General features: G+C 43.6%; 2 protein-coding genes across 2 annotated transcripts; one reads left to right on the forward strand and one right to left on the reverse strand.

Annotated features, from left to right (window-relative positions):
- Positions 1-1,366: 1,366 nt before the first annotated feature.
- On the reverse strand, positions 1,367-1,899 carry LOC145104797 (uncharacterized). The gene is made up of 2 exons (XM_079041979.1): positions 1,618-1,899; positions 1,367-1,531 (listed from the first exon to the last, which is right to left on the reverse strand). Exons 1-2 carry the CDS (start codon positions 1,897-1,899, stop codon positions 1,367-1,369), a joined length of 447 nt encoding a protein of 148 aa, XP_078898105.1.
- A 7,726-nt stretch (positions 1,900-9,625) lies between these two features.
- Positions 9,626-11,086, forward strand: LOC145104799 (uncharacterized). Its single transcript, XM_079041980.1, has one exon. It carries the CDS (start codon positions 9,626-9,628, stop codon positions 11,084-11,086), a length of 1,461 nt encoding a protein of 486 aa, XP_078898106.1.
- Positions 11,087-16,104: the final 5,018 nt, after the last annotated feature.

Below are 16,104 nucleotides of genomic sequence, written 5' to 3' on the forward strand. Positions count from 1 at the left end.
GGTTCCTTTAGGAGGTCCGAAGCTTCCTAAGGGTTCCGAACTAGGTTTTCTCCTTCAAGTTTTCTCCTTTCGTTTTGTGTTGGTTTTGGCTAAGGAAAACTACATAGAGAGATTTGAGATACATAGAGAGATTTGAGATACATAGAGAGATTTGGGAGAGATTTGAGATACATAGAGAGATTTGGGAGAGATTTGATATACATGGAGAGATTTAGGAGAGATTTGATATACATGGAGAGATTTAGGAGAGATTTGATATACATGGAGAGATTTGCATTATAACAATACATGGTCCATTAGGAGCCATAATGTAAACCTTAACGTGTTAGCACAATCTCACAATAGTTGTTGCTTACGTGAGGACGGAATTTCCTAGCCAAAAATGCTAGTTGTGACACACGCTGCATAAGTACATGGCCCAATCCTGAATATGATTCATCGCCATAGATCACAAAGTTCCCATTCCCTTCAGGAAGAGAGAAAATAGGAGCTTCATATAAGAGCTTCTTCAATGTATGAAATACATTCTTTTATTTATCTGCCCAAACAAACGGTTTTGCCTTCTTCATCAACTTGGTCAGTGGACCCGCGGTCCTGGAGAAATATTTGATCAATCTCTGATAGTAGCCTGACAAGTCCAAGAAACTACGAATATCGGTAGAAGTCTTATGCTTTGGCCACTCCCTAACTGCCACTATCTTGGTTGGGTCCACTTTGATCCTATCTACTCCAACAATATGTCCAGGAATTGGACCTCCTTCAACCAAAATTTGCATTTAGAGAACTTTGCATAAAGTTTTTCTTTTCGTAGCGTCTCCAAAACCTCTCACAAATGCCTCTGATGTTCTTTGGCACTCCGAGATTACACTCATATATCAACAATGAATACTATAACCAACTTGTCCAGGAATGGACGGAAAACTTGATTCATCAGGTCCATGAAAACTGCAGGTGCATTCGTCAAACCAAACGACATCACCAGAAACTCATAATGCCTATATCGCATCCTGAAAGCAGTTTTGGGAACATCCCACTCACAGGCCTACACCTGATGATACCCTAAACGTAAATATATCTTCGAAAAGTGACTAGCTCCCTGTAGCTGATCAAAGAGATCATCAATACTGGGGAGTGGGTACTTATTATTCACATTCACCTTATTCAACTCTTGGTAGTCAATACACATTCACATATAGCCATCCTTTTTCTTCACAAATAGAACCGGTTCTCTCAAAGGCGAGGAACTTGGTCTAATAAAACCCCACTCTAATAACTTCTACAGCTGAGACCATTTTTCCTTCATCTCTGATGGAGCTAACCGATATGGCGCCTTGGTTATTGGAGGTGCGCCAGGAACGATATCAATCTAAATCTCTACCTCCTGTGGTGGCGGTAAACCAATAAACTCATCAGGGAAAACATCGCTAAACTCCTTAACCACCTCCACGTCAACAAGATCCACTGTCTTCCTTGTGATCTCGATCGCGTGAGCCAAGAACACCTCACACCCTCTTGTCAGGAACTTGTGTGCCTTCATCACATAAATAATTGATATAGCCCCATGTACTTATTTCTCAGAGCCATAGTACTTCCTCCCTCGGTAAGATTAATACAAACGTACTTCCCAAAACAAAGGATCTCAGCTCGATTGGCAGACAACCAATCCATCCCAAGGACAACATCGAAAGATTTGATACTAATTGGAATCAGAGTTAGAGGAAAGGTGTGACCAGAGATGACAATCAAATACCCATCAAACTTTTCCCATACTAAGACAGAATTCCCTACTGCTACCTCAATGCTTGACATAGGACTCAAAGGACTACGAGGTATCACAAACTGAGCACAAAATGTAGGGGATACAAATGATCTACTAGCAACATGATCAAATAAAACCATAGCAAGCAAATCTTTAACCAGAATGTGACATCCCCATATTTTCATAACCAATTAAAACTTTTTCTTTACGGTTTGAGTTGTTGTGTTGCGAAAAATCCATGTTTAGAACAATTGAGATAACATAAGTTATTTCATTTTATTAAAATACCATGGATGTCACCATTAATATTAAAACATAGGTTACAACGTAAAAATAAAAAAGTCCTGAAATACTAATACAAGCACATCTCTTATTTCACTCGACATCCTAACTAGTTTCCAACAACCTTAGTTCTGCTACATGTGATGCATATAAATGGAGTGGGTCAGGTTTGGGAAACCTTGTGAGATGCATAAGGTTTTCAAGCCCATAATAATTTAATGATAATTAAATTATAATAACATTCATGCAAACAAACATTATGTGTATATAATATGATGTAAGACAATCTACCCTGCCCAATCGATTCTCACAAATCCTATTTCGACGATCATCTGGAAGAATCGCCTTACCTAATGAATCGTCTGAGCAACTATTTGACTACACAACTTGGGGAGTCCTTGGCTAGTGTAAGTCATATAAAGGCAACTAATGTTCAAAGTATTTGATAGATATGGTATCCTATTCTACCTATGTTTATGGGTTATAAGTCTACACTAGCAACGACATTCACTAGACCGCCTAGAATAGTCAGGTGTTGTCATCTACTCTGGTCGATGACCCAGACATACTTGCTAGTTGTTTGATTTGGACCCATCATTTATGGTTATCCAAAAAGAGGAGGAGTACTACACTTCACTCTGATCTCACACTCTACCCCAAAATGAGACCTGTCAGATGTTCAACCTATTTGGAACTAAGTATTTTTTATAAATCTATGACTAACCCAGACTATAACTTAAAGGCACATATAATTTTCCAACACAGTTCTTATTAAGTATTATTGTTATAGTTCACAAATAACACAAAGTATGATTAATATTATTAGAATTTAATCAATACTTTTATTAAATTTTGCTCGTGAAAGTAACTACGCACTCACTTGACAAAAGCAGGTAACTTGAGGTTAGGGCAACACTTCGCCTTAACACTTAATCCTTTCAAAAGATCTAGATTAAAATGATACTAAGTCTTAGTCTATTTTCAGTTTCCTTATGACTATAACGATGCTAGTCTAGATTTCTCAATAATCCCAATGTCTACATCAAGATTTATCAAATAAGGAATAACCAGGTAGGATCATAACAGAGGTAGGGTCCATTTGGTATACAAAGTATACTGTTTGGAAATCTCACTTTAAACACATCACTAAATCCAGCCTAAACATCACTCCCATAAGTAAATCAATCAGTATAATGACTTGGAATCACTGATAAATCTTATTTATAAGTTCATAATAACGACTATGACTATAAGTATAAGTTACACTTAAATTAAAATAAGTGTAACCTAACTTACAAAGCTTTCTAGCGATAACCAGTAAATATGCGAACACAACTCTAACATGGGAACTTCGTTTTCCCTAGCTCTCCGAAAGGCTTCGCTAAAGTAGTCAGGAACTAGGCGGTAAAGGGACTAGAGATACGAGAGAATTCTAGAGAGTTTCCAAAGGAAAATGTGAAGAAAATCAAGTGAAAACGAAAGTTATATATAAAGTCGGAAAGTGGCGGTGCGTTGTGCCTATTGTCTAATTGTGTTGCACGCTTGGTCGGGGGTGGTGACATGGCTCTTGTAGCATACTGACACGTGGCGAGGTTTGGGTGGGGTTGTGTCGGAATGTCGGTATGCACCGCGCCCTTGGTCTGCGAGCGAAAACTTAATTTTCTTAGAAAATTCATATCGTTTTTATACGAGCTCCGTTTTCGATGTTATTTATATCCACTCGTAGCTATCAATGATTATTACAACTTTCATTTAGACTCTGTCGACTAATGATCGCTTTATTTTTAAATCTATATTTTTAATATGCTTAGACTGTTAAAGTCTGTATAAAAATCATAACTTTCTCATACGATATCTGTTCTTGACTGACTTTATATCAATGGATAGGTATTGAAAAGATCCTCAACTTTTTTTAGATTGTTTTTTTAACAATCGACTGATTTTAATTCCGGTTTCTAAGGCGTATACTGTAATGCTGAAACTTCGAAAAATCTTAACTTCCTCTCACGAAGTCAGATTTGGGTGTTCTTGTAACATCCTAAAATTTTCATTTCAAGCATCCAATAGTCATGCCAAAACAATCAAAAGTGTATCATAATGAAAGTATTATCAGCGTACAAATCCCAAAATAACATAATGCGGAAAACACGTGTGGATGTGGTGCGATCAAGTCGGGCCCTTCCCTTTCGAGTTGGAGACACTTGAAACATAAACTGAAAACCGTAAGCACAAAGCTTATTGATCTCCCCCAAAATACCCCATATCATGCATAACAGTCAAAACATAACTGGGTCTATTTCAACCCCTTCGGTCTCTTTCAACCGGTGTTGGGTGTATTTCAACCCTTTCGGTCTCTTTCAATCGGTACTAGGTATATTCCAACCCCTTTGGTCTATTTCAACCGGTACTTGGTATATTTCAACCCCTTCGGTCTCTTTGAACCGGTATCGGGTCTATTTCACCTCCTACAACTAGCATATAATCATAACAATAAGATTCATAGAGACATCGAGCATATCCATGCATGACAAGTAATTGACACGAAGACAATCATCATCCTACAAACATAATCTAGTGGGTCAGCATTGGTTCCTTCGACCCGCATATATAATGAAGGAAACTCACCTCAGACTGAAGATATCAAATCACACTCAAGTTGCTGACTCATGAAATCCTTTCATTAAATCACAAATAATAAAGCCCTAATTAGAAATTAGTTCAATAACCCAACCCGAGAATCCAAACCCTAAATCCCGACTTTAAGGGTAAAAGGCTGCTTTACCCTCCCCTAATTGGGCTTAACATACCAAGGCCCAATTCCAAACTAGCCCAAAAGTCTAAAAAGGCATTCCAAGTCCAATATGGGCCCAAATCCATAAAGGCCCAACTCATAATAACTTGTGGTCTAACAAGGGCCCAAAACCCTAAAGCCTGAGATGACCCGAAACTAAAAGCCCAAAAACCCCCTACGTGAGTACGCTAAGCGTACCCTCAGTAAGCCCAACGTACTCGAATGCTTCACCAGATCGGGACCCCAGGTGCGTACGCTCAACGTACAACTGTGTACGCCCCAGTTGGCCAAATTCCCTTTTTAAGGTCTTAATCAGTTAAAACCTAGCATACAACTTCAGATCTAGCTTCCTTAAGACGTCCTAAACAACAAAGTTGGCAACTTTATCCTTTTGCATGTCTTAATAGGACTCAAGTCATGGATTTAACACTCTACTTCTATTAAATGGTCACTAACTCATGCATGGTTGATCTACAACCACCAATTTATAAGCTTTATGGATCAATGGACCTCAAAACAACAAAAGGGACGTCTCGTAACATTAGGAGTAGCATCTACTCATAAGAGTTAATCCATGGGACCAAAATATGCTAAATTCCTCCCCAAACTTAGATCTTGACATAGGATGAACAGGTTTCAGACTTTATACCTCCAATGAGCTAGAAATGGTGAATAACCTCTAGATCTACAAGCTCCTTCTTGTCCAACGCTTCTCCTAAAGCCTTCTTCTTCTTCAAGAAGCACCACACACACACACAAAACACACACACAAGCTCAATCTCTTTGAGAAATGATATAGGGTTTCGAGGTTAGCTAAAAAAGGCTATGGAGGCTGATAAGGTGAGGGTTTGGAGAGCTTAATGTGTTTAAATAGGGTGCAAACCTAAAAATTAGGGTTTGCCCCTGATGCACATACGCCTTGCGTACGCATGAGTACGCACAGCGTACCAGGGGGACTCCCCGCCTCATGCATGCATAGGAGTATGCTCGGCGTACCTTATGTATACCCAGCGTACTCGGGTCCAATACAAGGAATAAATGAAATAATTTGCTAAGAGTTTTACCTGACAAATCGGGCATTACAATTCTCCCCCCACTTGAATCAAACTTCGTCCTCGAAGTCCGCTATCGCAAATAACCGTGGGTAATGCTCCCTCATCTCTTCCTCAGGCTCCCATGTCCACTCAAAACCCTTCTAGTGCTGCCACTGCACCTTCACCAATCCCACAACCATGTTCCACAAGGTTTTCGTCTTCCGGTCAAGAATCGTCACCGGTCTCTCAACGTAATTCAGGCGGTCATCCATCTGAATATCCTCCAATGGAACCACTGCGGAGTTATCAACCAAACACTTCCGCAGTTGCAAGACGTGAAAAATGTTGTGAATCTGACTGAGTTCCTCTGGAAGATCCAAACGATACGCCACCCTGCCCACCCGGGCAAAAACCCTAAAATGACCAATATATCTGGGGCCTAGCTTACCTTGCTTCTTGAATCGGATGACACCTTTCAAATGTGACACCTTCAGGAGTACCATATCCTCGACCTGGAACTCCAAGTTTGACCGACGTCTGTCTGCGTAGCTCTTCTATCGACTCTGCGCTGTCTGAAGTCTACCATGAACCTGTTGAATCATCTCAGTTGTCTTGAGTACCACTTCGGTACTCCCCATAAGCCGCTAACCGACCTCCCCCTAACAAATTGGGGTCCTACACTCCCTCCCATAGAGCATCTCAAAAGTAGGTCGATCAATATTGGCGTGATAACTTTTGTTATACGAAAATTCCACCAACAAAAGATATGTATCCCAACTACCGCTAAAATCCAGAACGCATGCCCGTAGCATATCCTCCAAAGTGTGGATTGTCTGCTCACTCTAACCATCAGTCTGCGGGTGGAAAATCGTGCTGAAGTGCAGACAGGTACCCAACTCCTCGTGGAATTTCTTTCAGAAGCCGGAAGTGAACCAGCCATGCCTATCATAGACCACAGAAACCGGCACCCCCATGACGTGTCACAACCTCCCGAATAGAGATGTCTGCCAACTTCTCCGCAGAGATACTCTCCTGAATCGGGATAAAATACGCGCTCTTGGTCAGTCGATCCACGATGACCCATATCGAATCCACTCCGTGCGCTGTCCGAGGTAGTTTGTTGATAAAATCCATTGAAATCTCTTCCCATTTCCAAACGGGAATATCCAACGGCTCCATTTCGGCAATCATCTGGAAGAATCACCTTACCTGATGAATTATCTGAGTATCTGATTGACTGCACAGCTAGGGGTGTCCTTAACCAATGTAAGTAATATAAGGCAACCAATATTCAAATATTTGATAAATATGGTATCCCATTTTATCTATCTACATGGGTTATAAGTCCATGCTAGCAACGTAATTCACTAGATTGCCTAGAATAGTCAAGTGTTGTCATCTACTCTGGTCAATGACCCATACATACTTGCCAGTTGTCTGACCTGGACCCACCATTTCTGGTCATCCAAGAAAGTTGAGGACTTCACTGCATTCTGATCTCACATTCTATCCCAACTATGAGACCTAGTCGATATCAAGCTTAATTTGAACTATGCAACCTTTACAAGTCGTATTCTTAAACTTAAGGGAAGACTTATAACTAAAGGCAATTGATTCCAATATAATTTCTAACCCAATTATCATATTTATATGAATAACACTTAGCATAGATAATATAGGTAAACATTTAATATTACTTAATAGTATTAATACTTTTTAGATTAAGGTTATGTTCTCGATAATAAGTATGCACTCACCTGACAAAGTGTTTGGTGATTGGTGAATCAGGCAGAGCTTCACCTTACACATTTTCGAAAAAACCTAGATGTATATAATACTAAGTCTTTGTCTAATTTCATACTTCATGGAACTATTATCATACGGGTTTAGATTCCTCAACAATCTCAAAGTCTACTTCAAGATCTATCAAGTAAGGATCAGCCAGCCAGGATAGTCCGGAGGCAGGACCATTTCGGGATATCACCTTTTTGAAATCCAACAACCAAGCCAAAGTGACTATTCTAGGAACCTCTCCCGTAAGTAGATTAATTAGTATAACGACTTGGAATTACTGATAAATCTTATTTATAGATTCATAACAATGGCTATGACTATAAATATAAATTACACTAAACTATGGATGAGTGTAATTTAACTTAGAGAGATTTCCTAGACAAAAGTCTGGAAATTGCACTGGCAGGGATTCTACTGGATAACAACAAAGCATTGGGCACTAAGGGGTTGTAGGGCTTCGCCAAAATGCAGAAAACTTAAGGGAAGTAGGACAAAATTGAGAGAAACTCGAGAGGATGAATGTCAATGGTGTGAGGATCGAATGGGGCTTGAAGATCTATTTATTTTGCATTTTTGGGGTGTTGCACTCCTTGTCAGAAGAAGGTAACATGGCTGTTAACGTATCCTTCAGGGAAACGTCAAAAAAGAAGTTAAACTAACACCGGGCTTGGCCTGGTCAGAACCTAGTCTAAAGCCAAGTTCGGGCCTTCGCCAACACGAAGAGCGCTGATATGGCGGTTAAGGTGCAAATTCGCACCTTAACCCCTCAACAGAATCAGTTGAGGAACACACCTCTTAAATAGGTATAAAAGGATCCTTCTTCCTCATGAAGAGGGAGACGAAATTATATCTTTTCTGTAATCTACTACAATCTCTCTCGGATCTCATACTAACTTGATCGTCGGAGCTTCGTCCCGGGAATCCCTCCCAGACGTCGAGTAACGATCTCTTTCCTGTTATGTACTGTGATATTAGGGGAAGTCATTTTCACGGGGTTCAACGGAAATCTCGACTCAATCATCTCCGGCATATCACAATATTTGGCGGATTCCAGGCGTATCTCTAGAACGACACATCCACACAACAAATTTAACGAGCAACAATGGCAATCGAAATCCCAATAGTGTATGGAACACTGGAAAAAAGCCCGTTGCGTCCGATGCAGTCACTAGAAGAAGGGAAAACTTCCGTTCAGAAAGGGCATGCATCAAATCGCACTCCATTTTCACAAACGCCATCTAGTTTTGTAGTACAGACGGCAACAACTCTCACGGCCAGCCTCTGGCGCCCACCAGCCAACACAATTCCACAAGTGGCGATTGTAAACACAACACAACAAACAGAGATCCCTGTTTCACAACAACAGTCTCTCCCACTTACCTCAGGCACGGGGATGTGGATCCCGCACACCATTCAACCACAACCACAATATTCCCCAATGGTATACCCGCAAGCCACCATGGCATGCTTGCCCCACATGTCGTTATATGTACAACAACCACCGATCCTCAACACGTTTGTACAACACACCCCAGGTCCAATCCCTGCATTGTCCCAGCCGCAAACCACAGGCGACCAGATCTCGACAGGCCAGGGATTCGACTCTTATGGACCCAACGTTCAATTCCCAGTACAATTTGAGTTTAATCCCTTCGTGGCAGCGGCTCAACCGTTTAATTCATACGCGCAACATTTACAGGCGCAAGCCCGCATATGGCTCCTCCGACAGGGCAATATGGAATCCAGTAATTTGGGTCGGCGCCAAATCTACCGCAGTATCAGCCGTACGTCTCGCCAACGGCCATGCATAACCAGATGTATGCAAGCCCGTACCAAATGCATCAATACATGGCTTATGGGGGGGTGTCATTCTCATACATGAACAACCCCATGCGAAGCGCCAACTCTAATTTTAGCCACGAGTTGTTGCAGTACGAGATTCCGCACACGGCGATGATCCTAAACATGCCCAAATACGACGATACTACAGACCCAGACGACCACATTGACAATTATGAATGGACGATGACATCCCTTAAGATGGATTGTCGCTTCACCTGCACTTATTTTCCTTGCAACCTAACTAGAAATGAAGGCAACTGGTTCAAGTCTCTGAGGCCGGGCAACATCTCCAGTTTTGAGCAGCTGAAATACCTTTTCCTCAACAATTTCATGCAGTTGAGGAAAGGCAAGGGGGACGCTAATTCTGTAATGGCATGCAAGCAGAGAGATGGGGAATCGATTCGTGAGTATTATGATCGATTCACTATGGCCACCTTGAATGTTCCAGGACATGAAGAGTTCCTGGTAACAGGCGCTTTCTCCCAAGGTTTGCTCCAGGGGACCCTATCGAAGAAGATGCAGGGAACTGTCCCTAGATCCCGGGACGAACTCAAGTTCCGTGTGGAAAAATATCTAAGGCAAATCGAAGAGGAAGAGCAAAAGGAGGCCAATATAGAAGTTGTAGCCAATGCATATGCCATGCAAGAGGAGGCGGTGTCGCGGCCAATCTCGGCCCAGCAAGAAAGGCAGGATGGCAAACAGCAGCGACACTCCCGACACATGTCTAAAAGGTATAGACCGTTCAACAGGGACGATAGCAGAAGCGGTCATACCGATGTTCATGCAATCAAAAAGGCTCCAGCCAAGGAGAACAAAGACAAGCCCAAGTTCTGTGAGTATCGTAAAAGCAAAACTCACGATACCAACGAGTGTACAGTGCTGAAGAGGGAGATTGATGAGAAACAACTAGTTGGAAACATAGTTGATATAGAAAAAGACCTCATGGAAAAAATCGACGAGGATAAACACCAGCCCAAAAATCAAAAGGATGGAGGAAAAGACTGCAAAAAAAGGGCGGAGATACTTACCATCACCGGGCCCCGCCCATGCAGCAATCACCAAAGCCGATATACAGATACAGGGCCATACCACCAAAACATCCTCAACATAGCATTCTCAGTAAATGACCCCACGCCAGAACATTGGGACCCCAACGATCCATTACACGTCACCGACTTTGTTAGTCAACACCGTATAGAACAAGTTGACATCGACAACGGAAGCAAAGTCAACGTGATCTACGAGCACTGCCTTCGTCAACTTCCAATCGAATGGAAAGAGTACCTCCAGCCACCGCGCCAGGGCCCGCTAGTTGGCTTCACTGGTCACTGCATTTGGCCAACGGGAACAGTCAGACTCATGTTCATATTGGTTGGTCATGACGGGGCAAAGGAAATAACAAGGGTGCTCGAATTCTCGGTTGTCGATCGCTCGGCAGAGCACAACATTCTCTTAGGTCGGCCTGCGCTTTTCCAGTTGCAAGTAATTCCATCTACTCTCCACGGTGTTATCAAATTCAGCATGAGTGACGGGTCAGCAACGGTAGTAGCGACCAAGCCGGCAATTGGGCGTGATACCCAATGAGGAGCAAGGCAAGAAACCCAATCGCGTCAAAACGAAGGTCAACAAAAAAGAAAAGGCCCACAAAGGAGATCTGCGGTGGCACAAGTGCCAGTCCGCGAGACCAGGAAAAGATGGCGAGATGTGTTTTGTCGACTCACAACATCTCTCCCACAGGAGGGAACTAACGCCGACCCAAAGAGCACTCACCCAGAATACAGAGTGACAAGCACACGGCGAGGAAACGCTGGCTCTCAAGCAAAGGTACCTGCCTGGCCCATAATTGACAACCAGGCAATGCCCAGCAAAAGAACAATTTAGGCTCAAGAGCAAATCTTAGTCGATGTTAGACATTAACCAAAGCTCCTCGGAACAGAGGGCGCAAGCGCAAGAAACAACAACAATGGAGGTGAAATGTCGTTCTTTTTAACGTGCAGGTTTTCCCGTAGAATAGTGCCAACAAGGTCCCCCGGTAAGCAAAACAACATCTCCAGTGACAGCGGGAAATGCAAGTAGGATAGTGAAGAAACGCACAGGTGGTACTCTCACCCGGCCAAGGGGATGCGCTTCCCAAGGTCGTAACACGCATCAGGTCGCAAAGAAAGACAGGCGAGAGCAGACCCAGGGTACGAGAAACGAAACGTAACTCCCCCGCGCCGGGCCCCGCTGGGGGAAATGAGAGGAAGCCCCAACCTATGAAGACCCACCTACATCAGGTGTAGAAAAGACGTCACCGCCCAACAAGAAGTATGGCCCAAATCCACACAGGATAGCCATACTTCAGGCGCCACATCGAAGACCGGGCACATGCCCTGACACTTAGACATTCAGAGTCTATTGTCTCATGTCTTTTTTTTCCTTCCAGAAATAATATAATTTGCATTTTGAAAAAACTTTCCAGAATTCTGTATTGCAAAAACAAAAATTATAGAGGTTGTGCATATTTTCCAAGTAGCAACAACAGCTGATCACCTACGCTACTTGAGCAAAATCTATGTAAGAATGCAACTGTAGGTCTTAAAAAAGTCATAATCTTTACCTACAATATGCCAATGACATCTCAGAGCTGAGAATGTGTAAATGGCACAAAATGAGGGGTTGTAAAAGATTCATAACCTTTTCCCCCAAGAATTGAACAACAAAGGTCTTGAGATGACGATCTCAGCCAATGTATTGGTAGCTAAACCATACAATATAGTCAACAACATTGACTACTATTTCACGGCTTAATATCATAAGCCTAATTAAACATACAAGTCAGAGGAACGTAGCTCAGTAGTAGCAGCTATGCGACATCTGAAGCACACATTATCAGATTAGCGCAGACCCTAGAACAAGGGAATGTGCAAAAACGAATTACAGTAGAATAACCCGCCCTCAGAAATACCACAGAACAATTCAAAGCATGTGCATACATACAAAAAAAGAGGGGAAGAGAACACTTCCATGCCAAATAAAAAACAGAAAACACAGTTTATGGTTATTTACAACCAGTGTTTTACACTATACACATAGTACATAGAAAAGCAGCTACATTACAGAACGAACAAAAAGGGAAAACACAAATAAGCCCTCGGAGTCTAAGGAAGATCCTCCCGGGTTCAGCTTGCCACAAAACTGACGGAAGCCATCATAATCTAACTCCCTAAATGGAAGAGGCCAACAAAATCCATCTCGACAAAGGATGTAAGGGCAGTGTCGACCTCCTTGGCCCTGCTCGCCACTTGGCGAGGACCCGGGGCTTCGGATTTATCAGAAGATGTGGAGCAACCACTCAGCTGCCTCCCCTTCTCAAACCCAAGGGCTTCATAAGCCTCGCGAACACCCTGGACCCCATTGGCGAACTCAGTGCTCTCGATGACTCTGTCAATCACACGAACCACCCCCTTCTCCAACACCCAATGCAAACTACCTCAAGCAACGACACCTTCAACGCGGGCTCGAGCCAGTTGACGTTGACCCCTGGCCATTCTGTTCGCCAACACATCCTTCTCTCGAGTGAGAGAGCTCACTTGACCTTCAAGGCGTTCTGTTTGGCTCTCCAAAGTGGCCACATGCTCCTCTAGAATGGCCTTCTCGCATGACATAATGCAGTTATGTTCAGAAAGAACGTGACGCTCAGCCTCTGCATCATGGACCTCCTCCTTTAGGTTGGCGATGGTACGGTGCAAAAATCTCAACTGTGCTTCATTCACACCGGCTCGGCAAATCCGGTTGGCAGCATCAACCAGCAGAGCAGAAGCCTGCGCCGCAACATAACGTAGGTCGTCAACCGTACGAGCCCCCGGTTGGGCCATAAGAAATTCCATCGTAGCCGAGGGATGAGCACTACCGCTCTATTCATGGGTAGTGGTGTCCTCCAATAGTAAAGACTCCCTAGCAATCGCCCATCCCGGAATATAAGCTTTGAACGACGAAGAGTGAGGTGCAGTTCCCCTTTCGCCTACCACTAGAGACCTCTCTGGTCGGGAAGAACTTCCACGAAAACCTAGCACGCTCCCAAACTCTGGGCCGGAACCAAGGTCAATTGAAAGTTCACCAGTAAGCGACGGAGGTGGTGTTATCGAAGAACCATCCACCACCATTTCCTCTTTTTGTACGGGCACTAAGAACCTATCACCAAGAGCATCCCCGATGCCACCAAGGAGTTTGGTCACAGACACGGTGTTGCGCCTCTTACGAGGACGGAGGCCCGCATCATCAGATTCCGTCTCCTCGTCTGACGACAGCACCACACGAAAACTTCGCCTTTTCCGAACAGGAGCATTACCTTTGTCTACCTGTGCTCCTGCAGGTAAACTAGAAGAAGCCAAAACTGATGAACGAACTAGGGAAACGACCCCAACGACCGGCTGGGAAGATGGATCAAGTCCACTGGAACCAACGTTTCCTCCTCATGCCAAGGGCAGTCCAACAAGCTCTTGCATACATCTTTCAAAAACAGGAGGAGGAAAAGTGTCCACCAGATCGATCTCCCGGTGGCAAAGTTTGCCCTAATAATGACCACGCAGGGCCATCTCCAAAGAAATATCGGCTTCAGCACCTGTGAAAGCAAACGCCAAAAATAAGATCCCCTATTCTCACTCCTTTTTCAAAAAAAAGGGCGGGGGGGAGGAGATGAGTTAATACCGCATCTCACGACGAACATCTGCGCCATCTTCCCGCGAGCCCTCCAGGCGGCAGTCATACCGGCCGCTGCAAGAATAAAGTCTTCCTAGTTTTCTCCATTAATAGTAACGCTCCCCAACTGTTTGCCGAGAGTCAGATTGTCCCCAAACAGTTTAGGGAGACGGTCGGGAAAGTCTCGTTTTCTATGATACCCATGCCCCACGAGGTTCCGATCGACCCAAATACCTTGCCTTTGCCAATTTTCTTTGAAGTATCCAGTTCAGAGATCAGTTGATGAATGCCCAGTCGCTTCGCTAGGGTACGGGCGCGGGAGTTTGTAGTTGAACATAAAAAGTAACTGAAAACTCAAAAAGTGGGAACGCGACCCAAAGAGCGACAGATCAGTTCAAAACCAATGATCTTATTGACAGCGCTCGGGGTTAACTCGTCGACAGTAAAACCGTAATGTTGCACGATCATATCGAAAAAATCCGATGTCGGCAGGCGCAGCCCTGCTTCGAACAAAGGAATGGGGACTCCAACTTTCCTTGGAGGACGATCGTAGATCGATACCCCTTTTCCGGAATCACTACGCCATGCTCCGGTAAGAAGCCGAAGCGGTCTTGCAGAAATTGGAACTCCTCAGCAGTAGGGACTCTACCGTAACGGTCCATTATCGAAAAATGGATGAATAATCGAAAAGGAAATTAACGGAATACCCGGATTGATACAACAATGCCAAAATGGGGATATGAGGCTGAAGCCTGGGGGAAAAGGGGGGATTTTAAAGAGGAAACTGACGTCACGAACCGTTTCCCAACGGGACTGACGCACATTGACGGCGTTGCCCAAGGCCTGTCAAACGATAGAACTAATCCCGGGCATACACGTGTTGAGATATAGACTCGAACGGCGATGCTGTCAAGCTGACGCCTACACCTACGAGTCTAAGGGACTTGTTAACGTATCCCTCAGGGGAACGTCAAAAAAGAAGTCAAACTAACATCGGGCTTAGCCTGTTCAGAACCTAGTCTAAAGCTAAGTCCGGGACTTCTCCAACGGGAAGAGCGCTGATATGGCGGTTAAGGTGCAAAGTCGCACCTTAACCCCTTCTCCAGGAAATTATACCCCGGCAAACGTGGGACCAATCATAGAGTCCCACTCTCCCATTAGACGATAGCCACAATCTTCATAAACGTTTAGAAGATCTCCTTCTAGCCAATAAGGGAATGAGGAAAAAGACGTGACGGAGGACCCTCCAATATGGGTCCGCCACGTCGCACCTCACGAGGGAATCCTCAATAGAATCAGTTGAAGAACACGCCTCTTAAACAGGTATAAAAGGATCCTTCTTCCTCACAAAGTGGGGGACGAAATTCTCTCTTTTCTGTAATCTACTACAATCTCTCCCGGATCTCATACTAACTTGATCGTTGGAGCTTCGTCCCGGGAACCCCTCCCGGACGTCGACTAATGATCTTTTTCCTGTTCTATACTGTGATATCAGGGGAAGTCATTTTCACGGGGTTCAACGACAATCTCGACTCAACCATCTCCGGCATATCACAACAGTGGAAAATGTTGGACTGACACATGGCGTGAAATGGGTGGGGATGCATCATCTTGTCGGGCGCGCCGCGCTCCTTGTGTGCGCGCATACCATTTTCTAGATTTTTAAAAATTGCATATCTTCTTCATACAAGCTCCATTTTCAACTTTGTTTATATCCCAGAAAGCTCTCAACAATATCTACAACTTTCGTTTAGACTCTGTCGGCTAATTTTGCATTTATTTATTTTACACGAGCTTAGACTGTTAAAGCTTGTATACAATGCATAACTCTCTCATCAGCTGTCCGTTTTTGACAGACTTGATATCATTGTACACCTATTAATGAGATCTTCAATTCTTGTTTAAATTGTTTTGACTAAAAA

Source organism: Lactuca virosa, chromosome 4 (genome assembly GCF_052849685.1).
Source record: "Lactuca virosa cultivar CGN04683 chromosome 4, Lactuca_virosa_CGN04683_v6, whole genome shotgun sequence".
Classification (NCBI taxonomy): Eukaryota; Viridiplantae; Streptophyta; class Magnoliopsida; order Asterales; family Asteraceae; genus Lactuca; species Lactuca virosa.